This window comes from Canis aureus, chromosome 6, assembly GCF_053574225.1.
Source record: "Canis aureus isolate CA01 chromosome 6, VMU_Caureus_v.1.0, whole genome shotgun sequence".
Classification (NCBI taxonomy): Eukaryota; Metazoa; Chordata; class Mammalia; order Carnivora; family Canidae; genus Canis; species Canis aureus.
The window spans coordinates 68121117-68139447 of NC_135616.1; the positions used below are offsets into that span (position 1 = coordinate 68121117).

An 18331-nucleotide genomic window follows, 5' to 3' on the forward strand; every position below is an offset into this window, starting at 1 on the left:
GTGCTTAAATCTTTCAGGGGCTTCCCAATAATTCAGAATGTTGCCATGACTTATCCAGTCCCACATGCCCTGCCTCCTCTTTTTTTTTTTTTTTTCCTGCCTCCTCTTAATCTTGCTAACCTTGCTTCTTCCTCCAGGTCCTGCCACAAGGACTCATCTGTATTCTTCAAATATGCTCACATCTGTCCCACTCGGGATCTCTGCCATTGCTGGTCCTCTGCCTGAATGCATCTTTACACTCTTCTCTATCTAGCTGATCTTTCCTCATGCTTCACATTTCAGCTTCAATGTCACCTGCTCAGAGAGCTCTTAAATCAGTCTTCAAACATCTCCTTCCTGCTCTGGCTCCCCTAACTACTCTCTATCACCACACATGAACTTCTTGGGTAGCATTTATTGTCATCTGTAATGGTGCTGTTTTTTTAAATGTCCTGATTGATCGCTGGTCTCTCCAGCCCTAATGAGAGCTTCAGGAGGGAGCCCATCCACCTTGCATTCCTAATCTGTCTGATTTAAAGAATAAATAAGCAAAAGTTGGGGAACGGGGCTACTAAAAGGAAGCTTCCAAAAAGGACACAAAGTAGGAAATCTTGGCCATTTGTTAACTCTTTTCTCTTCAGGAGAAAAGAGCACTGTCAATGAGTTGCAAGCCTGCTGCTTAAATATTCATTTCAATATTCAACTTGTACTAGTCACTACGGTGCTGAGTTTCACATGGAATTACTTTAGCATTTTGTCTTCCTCTCTTCTTGAAGCATCAACTTCAACCATCCCAGTCAACCTTCCTATTCCCCTTCCATGGGTGTCTGGGATGGGCTCCTAATTGCTATCTCCACCATCCATCTCCTCCTATCCTCTTCTTGACAGATGCATCTTCTAATGTCACTTTTAACCTGTCACTTCACTTTCCAACAACAGCTAGACCCCAAACCAACCCATGTTCTATCTTATTACAGCAAGTCTCAAACATCACATTCTATTCAACTGTATCCTTCCCATCTGAATCACTCAATATTTCCCACTACTCTTTAAACAACCCCTGTAGTCTACTCAAATACTCACTTTTCTATCCTCAAAATAAACCAAGCTCATACCTTTGTATTGCTTAGCCATGTCACAGACTTAGAGGCCCTTTCCCCCTCCAACAATCTAAACCAAAACATTTTCTTCGAAGCATAGATCAAATCCAACTTCTCTAATTAAGCTTCCCCTCCCAGTTCCAGCCCACACGTACTTACCTTCCTTTTTCTTAATTCTTAAACCATTGTTTAAACCACGGTTCCACATAACATTTACTTACACAGACTTATTTCTTTTATTCTTCAGTTATTTCATAAGTGTACATTTAATCTCCCAAATTGGACTGTAAGCAGCGACTGTGTCCTTTATATCCTGGCAGTGGCAGAAATAGCACTGATCCAACAGGAGCCACTTATAGTGACTTACCGATTTACATGGTCCTGAGGATGAATCCCTTCAACTAAAAACAACTATTCTAGATACCTTGCAATTCCCAAACAGAACATAATGTTCCTTAGCCCTAATCTCTCCCACACAAACTCCCAATGCCTAGAATGTTCCCTTTCCGCCTTCATTCACCTGGAAACCTCTTAATTCTCTTTCAGGTCGCAACTAGGACAACATTTACCAAGAAAAGGAAAATACTGTTGCTTCCTTACCCATCCACTTATCTACCTAAATCCCATTATCTACCTAAAGTGTAGTTCATATATATATTAAATACTCTTAATGTATGTGGCACCATACATTATAAATGACTATTTGTCCATTGCCCTCTCTGACTGGTCTGTGGGCAACTTAGGCTCAAGTAATGGATCTTTCATCTTTATAGTAACAGAGTGACAGTGCTGTATTATTTGCTGAATACATAAAGGAGCGAACTAGCAAACAAGCTGACACTAAAATCTGTTGAAAGCGCTAAGAACATAGTGTAATAGCTATCAATTTAGTGTTATGTAATTTACAACAAGCCATAGTTTATACCATTTAGAATGTGTATTTGTTATTAATTCCAATTGTTAAGCACCCACTATAGGTCAACCACCAGAGATACAGAAAAGACTCAAACCCTAACCTCATAGAATGTGCATCTTACTAGGTGAGACAGGGAGAAGTACAGTGTTTGCTCTGAGTTTGAAAGCACAGAAATGCTCTTAGCAGAAGGCTTCTTTCTGCAAGGATGCTGACACTGAGACAATGCTGCCTTGGACTAAAATGGGGATGGTTTGGATGGTGAGTAGTAGTTACATTATGGATGTACTTTAAAGTCAGAGCCAACAGAACTGATTGATGGACTGGAAGTGAGGCCTGAGGGAATGAGTACAGTCAAGATTGGATTTTAGTCTGCAGCTGTGGAATGGAATTTGTGCAGGGTTTGGAAGTATATGATTTTTGGGAAAAGTATGTAGGTATATATGAAGAGATTCTCTACAATTAGGCCTTAGGGTTTTTTTTTAAGATTTTATTTATTTATTCATGAGAAACAGAGAGAGAGAGAGAGAAAGGCAGAGGCACAGGCAGAGGGAGAAGCGGGCTCCATGCAGGGAGCCCGACGTGGGACTCGATCCTGGGTCTCCAGGATCACACCCTGGGCCAAGGCAGCGCTAAACCGCTAAGCCACCCGGGCTGCCCCAGGCCTTAGGTTTTAATAATCTGTTTTGTTTGATTGAACTTCCCTCAGGCATATTTCCAATGCATAGTAAGAGTCCCTGTGGCTTCTTAGAGAAATTGAGAACACTGAATAGACGAATCTTGAACAGCTGCAGCTAACGCAGCTCTGTGAAGCACTGCCTGTACCAGGCACCCCATAAAAGCCACTACAATTTATCCTCCCAAACTGTCTCAAACCTTTTTTTTAAAATGACTAATGCAATAGGGCTAGTGCTAGAGGTTACAATTTCTGTGATTGCTAAAAACCACTTCAAAGCTCACATTATTATCACTATGAAGATTAATAATTATACTTTGAGTTTTGCTGAGTGATGGTTTACTTGTCAAATGGACACGGATGAAATAGGCCAACATTTTTATCCTACCCTAGACCATAGTCTCGTCTAAGGTCAGAGGAGATAATTTTGACCTAGGAGTAAAAGACCGTGGAGGAGATGTGGGTGACCTAGAATGACTTAATCCACCTAAGACTGAAGTCTGAGAGAACAGCAGGGGATTTGGGCTGTTGGGCAGCTACCTAAACAACCGGAATAATCAGCTCCTGTGCTTAATGGCTATAATTTGGGGTAAGGCTGGTAATAATGGTTTATTTTTTTCATGTGTTGAAGTATATGTCTGCAAAACTTACTGAATTTGGGATTCAAAAAATGAGACTGTTTACAAACATATGATGCAACTATAAGTCAGTATAATGACTAAGTCTCTTGCAGAATGATTTACTGGTGGTCATAATGAGTTAGAACTTGGACTTTTGAGTTTTCATGGGGCAGAAACAAACCATTCTCACTCAGTCTGTGAGGTTGTTTTTTTTCTCCCTCTTCTAGACTCTAAGTAGTTTACACAATAAACAGTTATTTCCATAGTAGAAATGGTCCAAGACGTCTAAGCTCCAAAGTTAACCTGTCATTATGGTTAGAAATCAAGGTTGCCATTCTTCCAGGTTTTCACAGCCACACAACTTTTGACCTAGCTGGTGGAAATGGAAGAGTAAATATAGCTCCTTGACCTCTTAACAAAGGCAAAAATCAACATGCTCAGGTATTTATTTCACTGGCAAGTGATCGGGTACAAAGAGGCATTACAGTAGTTTCGGATAATGACAGGACTCTACAAACTCAATTTTCAAAGGAAAATTTTAAGCAGGAGTTCATCTATACACTGTCCATGTCCTCTTACTTAGGAGTTCAATATAAAGTACTGAGTTGAAACCTTATCTACTCCATAATTTATCAATGGTATCACATAAGAAAATGAAAACATTTAGAATCATAATTCACAACCCGAAATCAGGCCCATGATGGGAAATCTCATCACAAGCTTATGTAGAAGGGAAGAATTCTTCTTCCACTGAAAATTCCTTCATAACTGAGATGAGTCATTTCCTTCCCTTTTTTGAAAATTATGCTTTAAACCCACCTCCTTTCATGAAATAAGACAGCTGTAACCCTTCCCAATCCCCAAAGCATGGCAAGTGTGGTTTTCACTATGGGTCTGTATTTATAGCTTCTGGATATTTCTTGGGCACTGAATGCCTAAATACCAGAAGAAAAGTCATCCATATATACCCATTCTGCTTCCTAGAAGGTGCTGAGCATATGCACAGTCAACCCAAAAAGAGACCATGTTCCATTATGTGGTCCTTTTTAACATTATAACAGACAATATAAATAGGAGGCAAACAGCAAGGGTTTTAACTTTAATTCTTTTTGTAATTTTCCTATTTCATTGTTAATTTTTATACGTTTGTGCTATTGCAAAAACAATATATATTTTAAAAGCCCTAAAGTAATCATAACAGACTAGCATATAAGAACAGAAACAGTCTGCTGAAATGTAGAGTTAAAATTTACAAACTGAAAAAGGTGATATCAAATAAGAGCTTCATGAAAAGAATGTCAAAACTGTACTCAAAACTTTTTTTTCTACACTAAAAAAATCAAAGATGCAGGGAAATTTGAAACTACTTGCCCTCCCCAAAACCATTATTTCAAGCCATTTCTTGACATTACTATCCATTAGTCAAATGACTCAAATGTGCTGCTCCCTGGGTTCATATACATCTTAAACTTAACGTAGTATTCCAGTACAATAACTAATTCATTTCCATCATTCCTTTGTTCAAACCTTTAAACCCTCTTTTCCAAATCAATTTACTAAAATCTACTTTTCTACCTTCCATAGACCAATTTGACCAACTGTAAAAGCAAAATGCAAACATGAAGTTTAGCTCACAAGCTGTACCAAAATTAAAAAACAAAATAAGTTGTCTCCTACCTATAGTTGTTATAACAGTCCCAGCAAAGAAGAAGGAACTTCCCAAATCCCAGTGACTGATTTGATTGGAGGTGTTTCCTAAAGGTATAATCCCTGCATTTATTGCTGCCACTATTTGCTGCAAGTTTAAAAAGAAATTTATCAGTACACATGAATCACATGGAGGCATCAAACAGTGTATATTTCACCCAGTTGATGAATTAGACAAAGAGAATCAATTCTAAAGCTTGCTTTCCCATTTGAAGTATACAATATAGATTAAGACTTTATTCTAAAGAATGTAATAAATTAAATGATAAGAAAATTGTATTTGATATCAAGTGAATAGATCTGTATGGAGCACATCATACTGTACCAATATGCACCCGTATCTCATCCATTAATATATTCAGTGACTTACTTGAATTAACTACTACATACAGCCATGTTTTTTAGTAAGTACCACAGAGTTAAAATATCAGATTGCAAACTTAAGATTTAAATAATACATAACAGCTTCATCAAAAAGCAACTATTTTCAAAGTGCTCATCATTTTGAATGTTAAGCATATGCAGGCAAGCCTGGGTTGTATATGACTGTACAGCGTATTTATCAATAAGGTCCAACAAAACAGGTTAAGATGAGAAGGAAAGGCAACAGCAATTCGCTATCACACTTCACTTAGTCTATGTTTATCTAGATTCTTAGAATCTCTGCAGACTTTTTATAAATTCTATTAAAATATAGCATCACCAAAATATCACCAAAGGTCCATAGATGACAATCACTCAACAACATTCATATAGGGACTGTAGGATCTGGATGCCACTTTGAGTAGTTTAGAGAGACAGACAGAAAGATAACATTATAATCCCTTCAATCATAGATCCTGAGCAAGGGATGGGGAAATGCAGAAGCACAAAACATAGAAGAGAATATAGGAGAAAATTGTGTAGTAAAAGAGAAACACACAGATTGTAGGAAAAGATGTTTCTGCGTATAGTTTTAGAAAACTTTATCATTTAATTTCCAGATTTTAAAATTGGAAGGAGCTTCTTTTGATAAGCAAGATGAAGAGAAAGGTAAAGTGACTTGTTTAAGGTTTACTGGCAAACAAACAAAAACTACACTGTGAAAATGGAAGGCACTACCCCAGGAAGTTATGGAAAAGAGCATGTAATCCAGAACTGAAATGCAATATAAAATTTCAGTTGTCTGATTTCTTTCACCCTAGAAATTAAAACTTCAATAGTTCTGTGTAAAGTTAATTGAACGGTAATGCTTTTTTAAAAAAAAAAATTAACAATAACGTATATTTATTGTAAAAAAAATTTAGGAAAATACAGAAAGGCATTAACAAAGATAATAAAAATTATTTATAATTCCAGAATCCAGAGAAAACCACTGTGAACATGTTAGGGTACCTACCCCTGGTTTTTTGCTATAATTTTTACATGGTTGGATCTATGAAATATATGATATGTATTCTCTATTTTTACTCAGTGTTTTTTTACGTATAGTTTTTCTTTGTCATTACCATTTTACTTAATCATTGCCAGATATGTAGACATATATGCTATTCTAAAATTTCTTATGAAAAGTGCTGCTGTGAACATATTTATGTATAAATGTTTTTTCATTTCTGAATATTTCATTGAGATATTGCTAGAAATAAATTTGTCACAGTAAAGATTATGAATATTTTAATGAACTTGATTTACAGTATCAGGTAGTTATCCAGGAAGGTTGTTACAATTTACAGTTGCCCCCTAACAATTTACAAATGCTTAGCAATGCTATTACCTCCCTCTAATATTAATATTTTATCTTTAGTGAATTGATAAGAATTGTTTATATTTATAAACCCTTTATTGTGAGTGAAGTTAAACAATAATGCTTCCTTTATTATATATTAAATGCACACAAATATAGATATATATGCATATATGTACACAACACACAATAAAGCTACTTTTGAGATATTTGATTTTTTTCACCTTTCTATTATAATTTAAATATAGATAAGGCAGGCCTCCCTGACTTTCTTTTAAAAATATTTTTGTAGTTACTAATCTATTATTCTTACATTAACTTTACAATCATTTAGTTAAATTTTACAGACATTTTCATTTCCACAGGTTTAACCTATTTCCATTATTTGGATACATGTGAAATTCATAAGTTAAATAAGGAAACTGAACACTATTATAATAGTGAAACTTCCTATCACAGATCATGGTATGAATCTCCATTTATTGAGTCCATTAATATCCTGAAATAGAGTACTTTTTCATGCTTCACACAGGTCTGTTAGGTCATTCTTAGGCATTTTACTTTTTCCCATTTTGAATTATAACTGGTTATTGCTGCTGTATACACAAATATATCCTGCCCATTCTCTGCACAAGCAACTCTCAAACTTTTTATCTCAAAACCACTTTACAGTCTCAAAAATTATTGAAGACATCAAAGAGCTTTTTATATGTGAGTTATAACTATTGATATTTACTATATTTACTAGAATTTCTAATTTTCAAGATGTTTTGATTAATTCATGTAAAAATAACAAGGCGGCCATTATATGTTAATATAAGCAACCTGCTTTTATGAAGATAACTATGTTTTCTAAATTCAAAAAATATTTAGTGAGAAGAGAGGTACTGTTTTGTAATTTTATAAATATCTTATATTTCTGGGTTAATAGAAAACAGATTCTAATACATGCTTCTGCATTTAACCCACTGGAGAGCACATCACATAGCCTTCAAAAACTCCACTATAAACTCATGAGACAAGGGAATTGGAAAAGGCAAAATCATCTTAGCATTTTTAGTAAAACAGACCTCTGAAAGGGTCTTGAGATGACATTTTGAGAACCACTGCTGTATACTGAAAATTTTTTGTTTGATTTTGCTTTCTACCTTGAGAACCAAAGTAAGCAACTTACAGCTTACAAATAATGGCAATTTACCTCTGTATCTTCCAAAAGTTATGTTTTGTTACCTTTCATCCCTTATTACATTCATCAGTATTTCCACAGCAATGTTAAATAAAAATAATAAAAAATAAAAATTAAAAAATAAAACTTCTTTGTATTTTTGTGACATGAAATCCTCAATGTTTTTAGTGTTTTATCATTAAATATACTATTGGCATGAAAATGGCATTTAATTAAATAACTACAAGAACAAGCAAATAAAAGGACTTATAAATAAAACTTAAAAATCTAAAAATGTTTTTGGAAATATTTTCAGATAGCAATAAACAGAAGGGATGTGCATATAAACATTGAAAGCATAGGCTCATAATCTCTACCTTTGTAACTCCCAGGAAAACTAATGCTTCCAGTAAAATAATCAAGGAAAAGGATGGTGGATTTAGATACATCATAAATATATCCCAAGTATATTTTTTAAAAATGGGTGATATAGTTGTAAACAAGAGAAGATAAGGCATGTCTTTAGACTCCACCCCATTAAATACAATTAATTATTTTACTGACTAGAAGCAAGCTAATTTTTCCAGAAATTGACAAAACAGCTTACATGGTCAGCACCATTATTTTACCCAATTTCTTTGTTGCCAATGATGAGGTGCAACATTACCCAGACACTTAGATAACATCCACAAATTATTTAAATGCAAAAGAAGCAAATGTAGACCTAATGTACGGTTTGTAAATAGTTACCACAGAGCTGTGATTATTGCAACAGAGGCTTGAGATGGAACTGGGAATATGTCAGATCACTATGCGAATGAGTCTATCACAAGGTTCTTTATTTGGATTATTCTTTTGAATTTATTTTATATTTTTGTACAAGATCTCTTGGTCTATATCCACAGGAAACTGGTTGCCCAGTACTGGTATAGATCTAAAAGTCTCTGATTTCAACATCAACTCAGGCTATCAAAGCACATAACAAATGCCTTCTTTAGAACTGTTTCTGCATGTGCCATATTATGTGACTAGAGTAAAACTTCATCAGCAATAAAAATTCACTTTTCCATAAAAGGTCACTTTTGCAAACAATCAAGTCATGTTGACAACCTACAAATATGTTGAATTGTTTAGATTAAAGGAAATTTGGACCTATGAATTTAATCCTAATCTATGATTAGTTGAAGTACTGATTAAAGAGGGCTTCCAAACTTAAAATCTATAATAGAGATTGTATAAAATACTCTTGTTTGGACTCACATTTAATTTTGATCTTCAGTATATAGACAATCATAGAATGTACATCAAGAAAAATAAGTTGAATACATGCTTCTAGTCAAGAGTATAAACTGAAACTTCAGAAATAGAGCTCTAAGAGCTTTGCACACATTGAGATGATAAAGGTAATTAGTCATAAAAGTAATGATGAAAAATCTCAGTTTCCATGACAGTGATGTCTTTAGAACAGAAGTTCACAGAGTTCTACTGTGATTTTGTGCATTCTTGAGTTGTAACAGGTTGTCTCAATGTCATTTGGCATTTTGGAACTATATTAATCTCTTACACCAAACACCGATAAAACACACTTATTTGTAATTGTACGAAACTAGCCTTGGAATGCAAAGCAATCACTGACAATCATGAAAATGTTTCCATGAGTCCAATGCCTAGGAACAACTTTTTCATGTGTTAGAAAGTTCTTGACTAGTTATTTTGTCATTGAAGGAAAATGTGTCAAAAATTAAATAACCCCAGGGAAGATGTGAATACATTGTTTTAAAAATAGGCTATATCATAGATTTTAAAATACAAGTGATACCAGAAGTTCTGGTTTTGCTTTTTTCCCCCTTTACTCAGATGCTCAGATGTTCATGTTCATCAAAACAATACAGAATGTTCTGAATGCCTTCCATACATTCCTTCTCTGTTAATACCATAATCATGATTTCATTTAAAAGTATATTTTCATACCTATAATTCTAAAAGTCACATTAATAATTTGAAGGTTTTAAGTGATGTAAAAATTTTGAACTGCAGGTATTAGGTATTAGTACCTAGCTGAGTTACATCAATGATATATGTGTAACTGGCTCAATGACAACTTTTTTAGTTTTATTTACTTATTTAAGTAATCTCCATACTCAACCTGGAGCTTGAACTCATGACCTGATCAAGAATCACATGCTCTTCTGACTGGGCCTGGCAAGTTCTTATAACTGGGTATTTAAGATTGATTTCATTTTTTTCTCATTTGGAAAAGAACACTACTTCCAATAAATTGATATAATAGCCAAGTCCAGTTATAATTAAACTGACATCTGTACTATTACACACTTGCTTAAAGAGGAAGAGAAGTATTATCTTGCCAAATTTCTGTAATGAATAATTATACAACTCTCTCTCTCTCTCTCTCTTTCTCTCTCTTTTTGCCATTATTTCCTTGTGGGGGAACCCAGTTTCATCCTGAGAGGAAACTAGTCTTTAGGAAAAGAATCAAATCACATATTCACAACATCACATCTGAACACTTGAAGTATGTAAGCAAGATTATTTTGAAAGACTTGAAGAATGTGTAATGAGAAAAGCAAAATAATAAATGATGCTCTCATTGCTGAAGAACTTTGAGAAGATACAGTGGTGGATATCATTACTATTAATTGTTATACCACATAAATAATCATCATCTATCAATTATATGCAGTAACATATGAGTACTGTTGCCAAAGGCTATCGTTATTTATCTCATTCTTAACCTTCTGGTTATACATCACCACCACTATCACCTAATGTCAGATGATATGATCTGCTTTGAAAGGTCCTGCTCATAAAACCAGAGACAATCCCAAGATGGCCTTTACTCTTACAGGCTCATAATTCACATACTGCACTGGTGAAGCCTAGGCAACCTTGACTAGCATGTTTGAATCAATGAGGAGTCACATTTGTTTATCCATTTCCTAAGTAGTTTTTTAAAAGTTTATTGGCCATATCTGTTTGAAATTTTATTTACAGACATCATTTGCAAAAGAAGCTTCCCCTCTAATTCAGTGACATGTAGTAGTCTTAATTACTGGGGCTGCTTCTTAGACATAACAAATTAGGTTCAATAGAGAAGTACTATTATAGAAGCTTTACTGTAAACTTGAATACAAAGGTAGCCCATGGTACATCCTGCCTACCACTGGGGAAAATGCCCAGAAACCAAACCCATCTTCTTCCCTTTTTTGTTCTTTCATGGTATTCTGGAAACTAAAGTAATGACTGACATTGGCTTCCTTGTATGAGATAATATTTCAGTCAGAATACCTCTTGGGACCATTGACAATCCAACAAGGTATCAAACAACTTCTTGAAAATCACAATGTATTAACATATTGCTCCACAAGACTATTCAGGGCAGCTCTCAGCTAATGATGGTACTAAGTTGAACCATGTAAAACTGCCGATATCGGAGCCCTTTTTGGTCTACAAAATGACAACTTTATATTAATGTAAAAAAGAATGGTACATATGTTTTCATAAATAGTTTGTGATAACATGCTAACTCTCATTTCATTGTGACATCTATTACTTCAGCATTAAGGCTCATTCCCACAAGCAGGAAACTGTTAACATCAATCAATTTATTATGGTCTTGCTCATAGATCTACATGAAGAATATACTTCATGTAGTACGTTTTTGTTTTTGAAGAATATATACTTTTCAGATTAAGTAAAACCCTATTTGCTGAGAATTCCATTCTGAAAAAACACGGCGTACTACTGAATTATTATTGGAAATTCAAGTTGTGTCCAACTTTTGCACATACCTCATATGTCAAAGGATACTATCTAATACTTAAGATGCTTGTATTTTGCACAAGTAAATTTACATAGTCATCATTTGATATCAAATATTCCATACTAATATATATTCTAGCCTCCAATTTGATAAATGAATTTGAGATACATTACATGTAACTTTGTTTTTCCAAAATTTTACAGTTATATGGGGATGACACATGTTTTGTTTTGTTTAGGAAAAATAGAGGAATCTATATGAATTCTAAAAAGAAAAAGGAAACCTAAAATCACATTCTACAATTAAATAAACTGTTATAAGAATTGACAAAGGTTAGGTTTTTTAAACCTAACATTGATAATCTTTTTCTTTTAAAAAATATATCTTTGATTTCTGCGGAGAAAAAAGATGTAGTAGTATATTTGCATATTTTATACAGAACACAGGTGATTAAAGCGTTCTATATTTAGAGTCTGGTAAAGAAGCAAGTTTTCACTGTTTCTCCGGTGTATATCTTTTAAGTGAGAAAGGTAATATCCAATAATGTTTTTCATCTATTGTTCTTGTTGAAAACAATTTGAATCAAAATACATTTCGTGTTTTCTTTAAAAGGCTTTCAAAATCCTTGAATGTGTTTCCAAGTAATCTATTACCTACGTTTAACCACACATTAGAAACTTTTTATAAAGAACCATCCTTTTATTCAAAAACAAAACAAAATGTAATTCTTTTTTTTAAGTAAGCTCTACACTCAACATAGGGCTTGAACTCACGACCCCAAACTGACAGTCACAAGGTCTACCAGACTGAGCCAGCCAGGTATCCCAAAAAACTTAATTCTTATAATCTAAAAAAGAAAGTATTTCCTAAGGGAAGTGGTTTCCATGCACCAGACTTTAGAAAGCACGTCTAAAAGTAAACATCTGGCTTACCTTCCCCTGTCCTTCCTTCTATTTAGGGATTACACCATTGCATGTCAAAGCTATTTTTATACACACTAATGAAATGTACAGCTTTTTTTTCTTGCTCTTTTGAAAGTATAAATTTATTTCCTAGGAGAAACAAAGCTTAAAATCTAGAGTTAGGAAAGAACAGACAGTTAGAGTTGGATGTCACCAATAGGACCCAAAGCAAAAGCCAAACCACTTGGCATTAAAGTTGTATTCCCTGATTATAATCATTTTGGAAGATATTTTTAATCATAACATGAATATACAAGTTATCAGACATTTGGAAAAATAAGAATAAAGAAGATCACTCATAGGCCCTAAAACAGTTTTTACAACATGCATATATTCAATATTTTTAAAAAGATTATTTATTTATTTATTCATGAGAGACACAGAGAGAGAGAAAGGCAGAGACCCAGGCAGAGGGAGAAGCAGGCTCCATGCAGGGAGACTGACATGGGACTCGATCCCTGGTCTCCAGGATCACACCCTGGGCTGAAGACAGCGCTAAACTGCTGAGCCACCCGGGCTGCTCGGTTTTTGGTTTTGTTAATAGTTATAATACTTAAGTGTGCTTTCAACTATTTTCATATAACATAAACACGTTCCAAGGCCTTTTGAAGCCATTAATATCTCACTTCATAGCCATCAATACGGCACTGAGGAGCTACATGTAAAATAGTTTATATAACCAACCCTCTGTTAATGCATCAATTTGTACCACCGTATCCAAGCTCAAGTGACCATTTGCAACGTTGTTACAGAGATGATTGATACCTCAGACAAGGACTGCATGTGAAACACTAAAATTCTGTTCTTTGAGCCCTGCGTGAAATGACACCGTGGTATAGAATGAATAAAATGTGGTCAAGACCCTTGAGTGCTTGCAACTCTGGAGAGCCAGGAAAATACATGTGAAGCAAGCATACTGACATCTGCATTTCCCCAGCTGTGCATTTTTCCATGTTTTCCTGGATTCCATATTATTCTATGGTATATTAATATTCTACCAGAATATTCATCTCTGTCTATCTTTTGGGCTCCTTCCACTTCATCTCAGCATTAGGAAAAGAGATTAATAAAAGCACAGGAAGATATAGAGAAAGAAGGAGGTGGAACAAGAAGTCGGCAAGACACAAAAGAGCAAGTAGAGGGGAAAAGCTAAATGTTAGTTAGATAACGAAGAAGAGACAGTTCTAGAAGAATCAGATAGGAACTTAATTCAAGTCATAGTCACTCTATCTAGGAAGTTCTTTTAAAAGAGGTTGTCCTTAAAATAGGATTTGAGTAGGCAGAAATCTGAGATCAAAAAGACACAGCATCTAAGACAATATTTTTATAGAAGTTTTGCCTCGGGCATACCACACTAACCAGCATTTATTCATGCACTGCTTTGAAGGTCTTAAGTTCAAAACTGATGAGAAAAAAACAGCTCAAAATGGAGCAAAGGGAGTCTTCCTCTGTCAATTACATGCATCCACCGAATTCCCACATTTAGAGATTCTGATGACTTTTTCAGTAAAATGCCCCTGATCTCTATTCATTTGATTTTCCAGTACACTTAAGCCTATATTTCCATAACAGATACAAATTTAAACTAAAAAGTGCTTTATACCTTCAATATAAAAGTAATCACAGGGGAAACAGGGAAATTATTCCAGTTTCCACAGAAAGGCAACTTTTTTTTTATTATAGGTCTTAAAAACAAATGATTTTTTTTCCTGCCCTTTCTGAATTTGTAACTAAAAGATCATTGACAGGATTGAAAATCTCAGGCTCTGTACACACACACACACACACACACACACACACACATACACACACACCCAACAAAGTGGCCAGCTAATCAAATTTGTGTTTGAATAAATCAAACTCCCATAACCCAAATCAGCCATCAGTAAAGGCAAAATATTACAATACTAAAACATTTCAATAACATTCTGATCAGCAGTTCCTCTGTTTTAGCTCCCCTCCTCCCAATTTATGTATTTCTTACTTCAACAGAGTTGACTCATTGCCATTAATAAATCTAAAAGAAATTGCTACGCTTCCAGGTTCCAGGCAAGATTTCTTAATACACTGCAGAGTAAGTTTACTAATGACTTGCTAACATTACACAGAGAAAAAGGAAGTCTGGCAAAACTGCTTAATATGTTTATATTTCTTGGCTCAATGTCACAAAATCAAGACGGCAAAAATAGTATATGAATAACTTCCCAAAACATAGTGATTCATAACCATCCTTAGCTCTTCTCCAACTTTTCCCCATATTTCTCAATTACACACCCATACACTCACCAGTCATAGCGAATACTGGATTGGTTGAAATCCATTTTCTTGAGAAACAAGAACCTGATAGAATTTTATATATTGTTCTAAGCTGACTGGAATGATAGAGCTACCCTTTGACACCTGTCCAGTAGTTACTGCACAAAAATGCAATTAAACCCTCCCCTTGGGCACTTCTCAGATTGATTTAAGAGTGTCACACCACAATCATCAGCACTGAAAATGAGCCTGGCATCTTTCCTCATGTTTTCTACATTAGTCATTCACATATGCTGTATTGTTCATCTTCATTCACACGAGGATATCAATCTTAAGGGCATTTCAGAGCACAGTAACCTATGAAACAAAAGATGCTCCAAAATCCACATGATAAGCATGAGACTGGAGGGTCTTTCCTGCTCAGAGGCTTAGAGTATGAATATACCATTACCCTCATTTAGTGGGGAATGGGTCCAATGCCTGGAGAGGTAGCAAGTTGGCCCAACATCCATAGTGATCTTTGCTTTTCTTGCCCCTGAACATTTTCCAACTAAGCATGTGTTTATGCTGGTGGAATGAGCATGATAGGTTTAAACTGGGCAGGGAGAGAAAGAGAAATGCATAATCACATTAAAGCAACATCCTGTCTCTGGAGGGTCCAGAGTGCTGGCATCAGGAGATGACTGAATACACCTGAATGTCACTCACTTTTTTAAATCACTTGCTGTGCATCTGATGGGTGTCCCTTGGTAGCTCTGTCTCAAGTAACTATCTGAAACTTGTAGTGTAAGACCTGAGGTGCTTCACAATCTCATAAAATTAACCCTGTGCCCATTATCAATACAGTATCACTTAACGGTAATCACACATGTATTATTTACCTTCCAAAGAAGTTGAGGCATAAAGAGGCTACATGGATCACTAATTCAAAATAAGTAAACCCAATAACTAACCTGGTAGACCAGTCTCTTGTCTTGGTGATACAATTTAGCTGTATTATAGCTGTGGTTGCCTAGTGTTGGACTATAGTGTTCGTTTATAGTATAATTTTTATGTGAAAACACATGGGAAGTCCCAAGCAATAAATATATTTATAAATAAATTGTTTAAAAGAATCCATTCGTAAGTTTGAAGCTGGGTGAACATCTTGTTTATTTTATCCATATGTATATAATGTATTCCAAATGGTCATAAGGCCTTGTCTTCAATGTGTATGTCACATACGGCCTATGCATCTAGCATAATACTAACTGCTCAAGAATTAACTATTTGTGGCATATCTTGTGCTTACTGATTTCTAAGTACACAAATAATCACTATCATGAACTGATAGGAAAGAGCGCTAACTGCATTCTACAGGTCATGGTGAAGAGAACAAGACTTTGAAGTAACACTTTACACAGCTAATCTCTTACACCATGCAACATGTCTTCAATGTGGCCCACAAAACACTACATTCTCTGGCTTTTCTCCAGTCTCCCTGAAGGATGTTTCATCCTCTTCACCTTTGAGCCTATAATTCTGTCCCTCATCCATCCACATTCCTAGTGATTTCATTTAAACTGAAGGCTCTAAATATTATCAATATGTGATAACTACCAAATGTATTGTTCATTCTGCACTGCTTCCCTACCTGGATGTCTGAAAGGAAATTCAAATCAATCATATGCCAAATTGAACTCTCAAGCTCCTCTCTAAAACCTGAACCACCTGAGTTTTACCTGTATCATTAATTGGCCACTTTATTTTTCCAGTTCTTAAGGTCCCAAACCTATAAATCATCCTTGACTTCTTTCTCTTACACCTCATATCAAATACCATTAGTTTTACCTTCAAAATATCCATTTGACCATGTCTCATCCCATACATCACTTTTGTCCCCAACCCTAGACTACTAGGTCCCATGAGGGGTTCCAATTTTGCCTACCTACATCTATACCTCACAGGTAACCACAGTGATTCCTTTAAGTCATAAGTCAGATCATGTACTTGCCCTCCTCTCTACCTGGAATGCCTTTCCCCAGGTATTCACACATCTATGAACCGGTAAATATCTTTCAGGTTGTGCTAAAATATCTGAATTCCTTCATTCGCTAATTTAATTAGCCAAGGTGGCAATTCTCTATCATGTAATCTATATTACTTTTTCAAAACTCTTAAGACTTTTTGAAATTACCTTATATGTTTATTAATTCACTTATTTTTTGTTTCTATAATCATAAGAACCTTACTTGAGTTGCTCATGGCTTTAAAACCCATAACCTCAAGTGGTGTGATATCAGCAAAATGGTGAAAGAGGAGGCCTCAGATCCTCCTCCTCCAGCAGAGATACTGGTTCAACAATGTACAGGCCAATTCCCTTAATGAGAAATCCAGAAACCAGTTAAGAGGCTCCTGAACTCCAAATAAGCACAAAACCAGTCACATCAAAGCTGGTAGGAAAATTCATGGCCCTTATTCACAATAGTCCTCCCTGAGTTCAGCATGGTGTAAATGGGAGAAAACTTCCAGTCCCTAGCTTCTCCCTGGGGAGGCAAAGAGCTGAAACATGCATCAAATGTTAGGAGGCATTGCCCAAGGGATTGTTTTTTTTTTCTTTTAAAGATTTTATTTGGATCCCTGGGTGGCGCAGAGGTTTAGCGCTTGCCTTTGGCCCAGGGCGCGATCCTGGAGACCCGGGATCGAGTCCCACGTCGGGCTCCCAGTGCATGGAGCCTGCTTCTCCCTCTGCCTATGTCTCTGCCTCTCTCTCTCTCTCACTGTGTGCCTATCATAAATAAATAAAAAAATTAAAAAATAATTAAAAAAAGATTTTATTTATTCATGAGAGACAGGGAGAGAGAGGCAGAGGCACAGGCAGAGGGAGAAGCAGGATTACACCCTGAGCCAAAGGCAGACACTCAACTGCTGAGCTACCCAGCAGTCCCCAAGGGATTGCTTTGTGCCTTGCCTATGTCAGAGCGCTGATGGGGCCTGGTACACTCTAGATCCCTAGGGAGAATTAGTGAGAACACAAGTGAGCTGGGCAGCTTCCATCCGCTCCAGAGGACCCATGGTACAGCAGACAGAAACCAATAGAGCTTGGCAACCTCTCCCTTAGGGGAAAAAGTCTGAGTGGAATATATGTTCAACACTCTGATTTTTGGAATGGCTATCCAAAGGATTGCTTTTTGTTTCACCCAACTCAAAAGCACAGACTGATGGGGATACAGCCTACTCAAAAAAACCTACTCAAAAAAACACCAAGAATAACAAAAACCTGGGAGGCTTGCAGCAGCTTTGAAAAAACTGCAGTACTACAGACAGACACCAGAGGTAGCAAGAGATTACAAGCTCCTGAAAAAAAGAAACTGGCAAATCCAAGTAACTGAGAATTTACATGCACAAGTTCAGAGAAACACATCCACAGAACAGGTCTAAGAAGCTTGTAGAATTCAAGCTGGGATGAT

The 18331-nt window shown here is 35.7% G+C and overlaps 1 protein-coding gene across 12 annotated transcripts in view; it reads right to left on the minus strand.

Moving 5' to 3' along the window:
* Positions 1 to 18331, minus strand: part of KCNK2 (potassium two pore domain channel subfamily K member 2) — a 199432-nt gene that overhangs the window by 86382 nt on the left and 94719 nt on the right. For all 12 annotated transcript variants that reach the window (XM_077902113.1, XM_077902110.1, XM_077902116.1 and 9 more), the window contains one exon: positions 4966 to 5083. In XM_077902113.1, coding sequence (XP_077758239.1) covers positions 4966 to 5083 — 118 coding nt within the window. The remainder of the gene's footprint in view (positions 1 to 4965; positions 5084 to 18331) is intronic.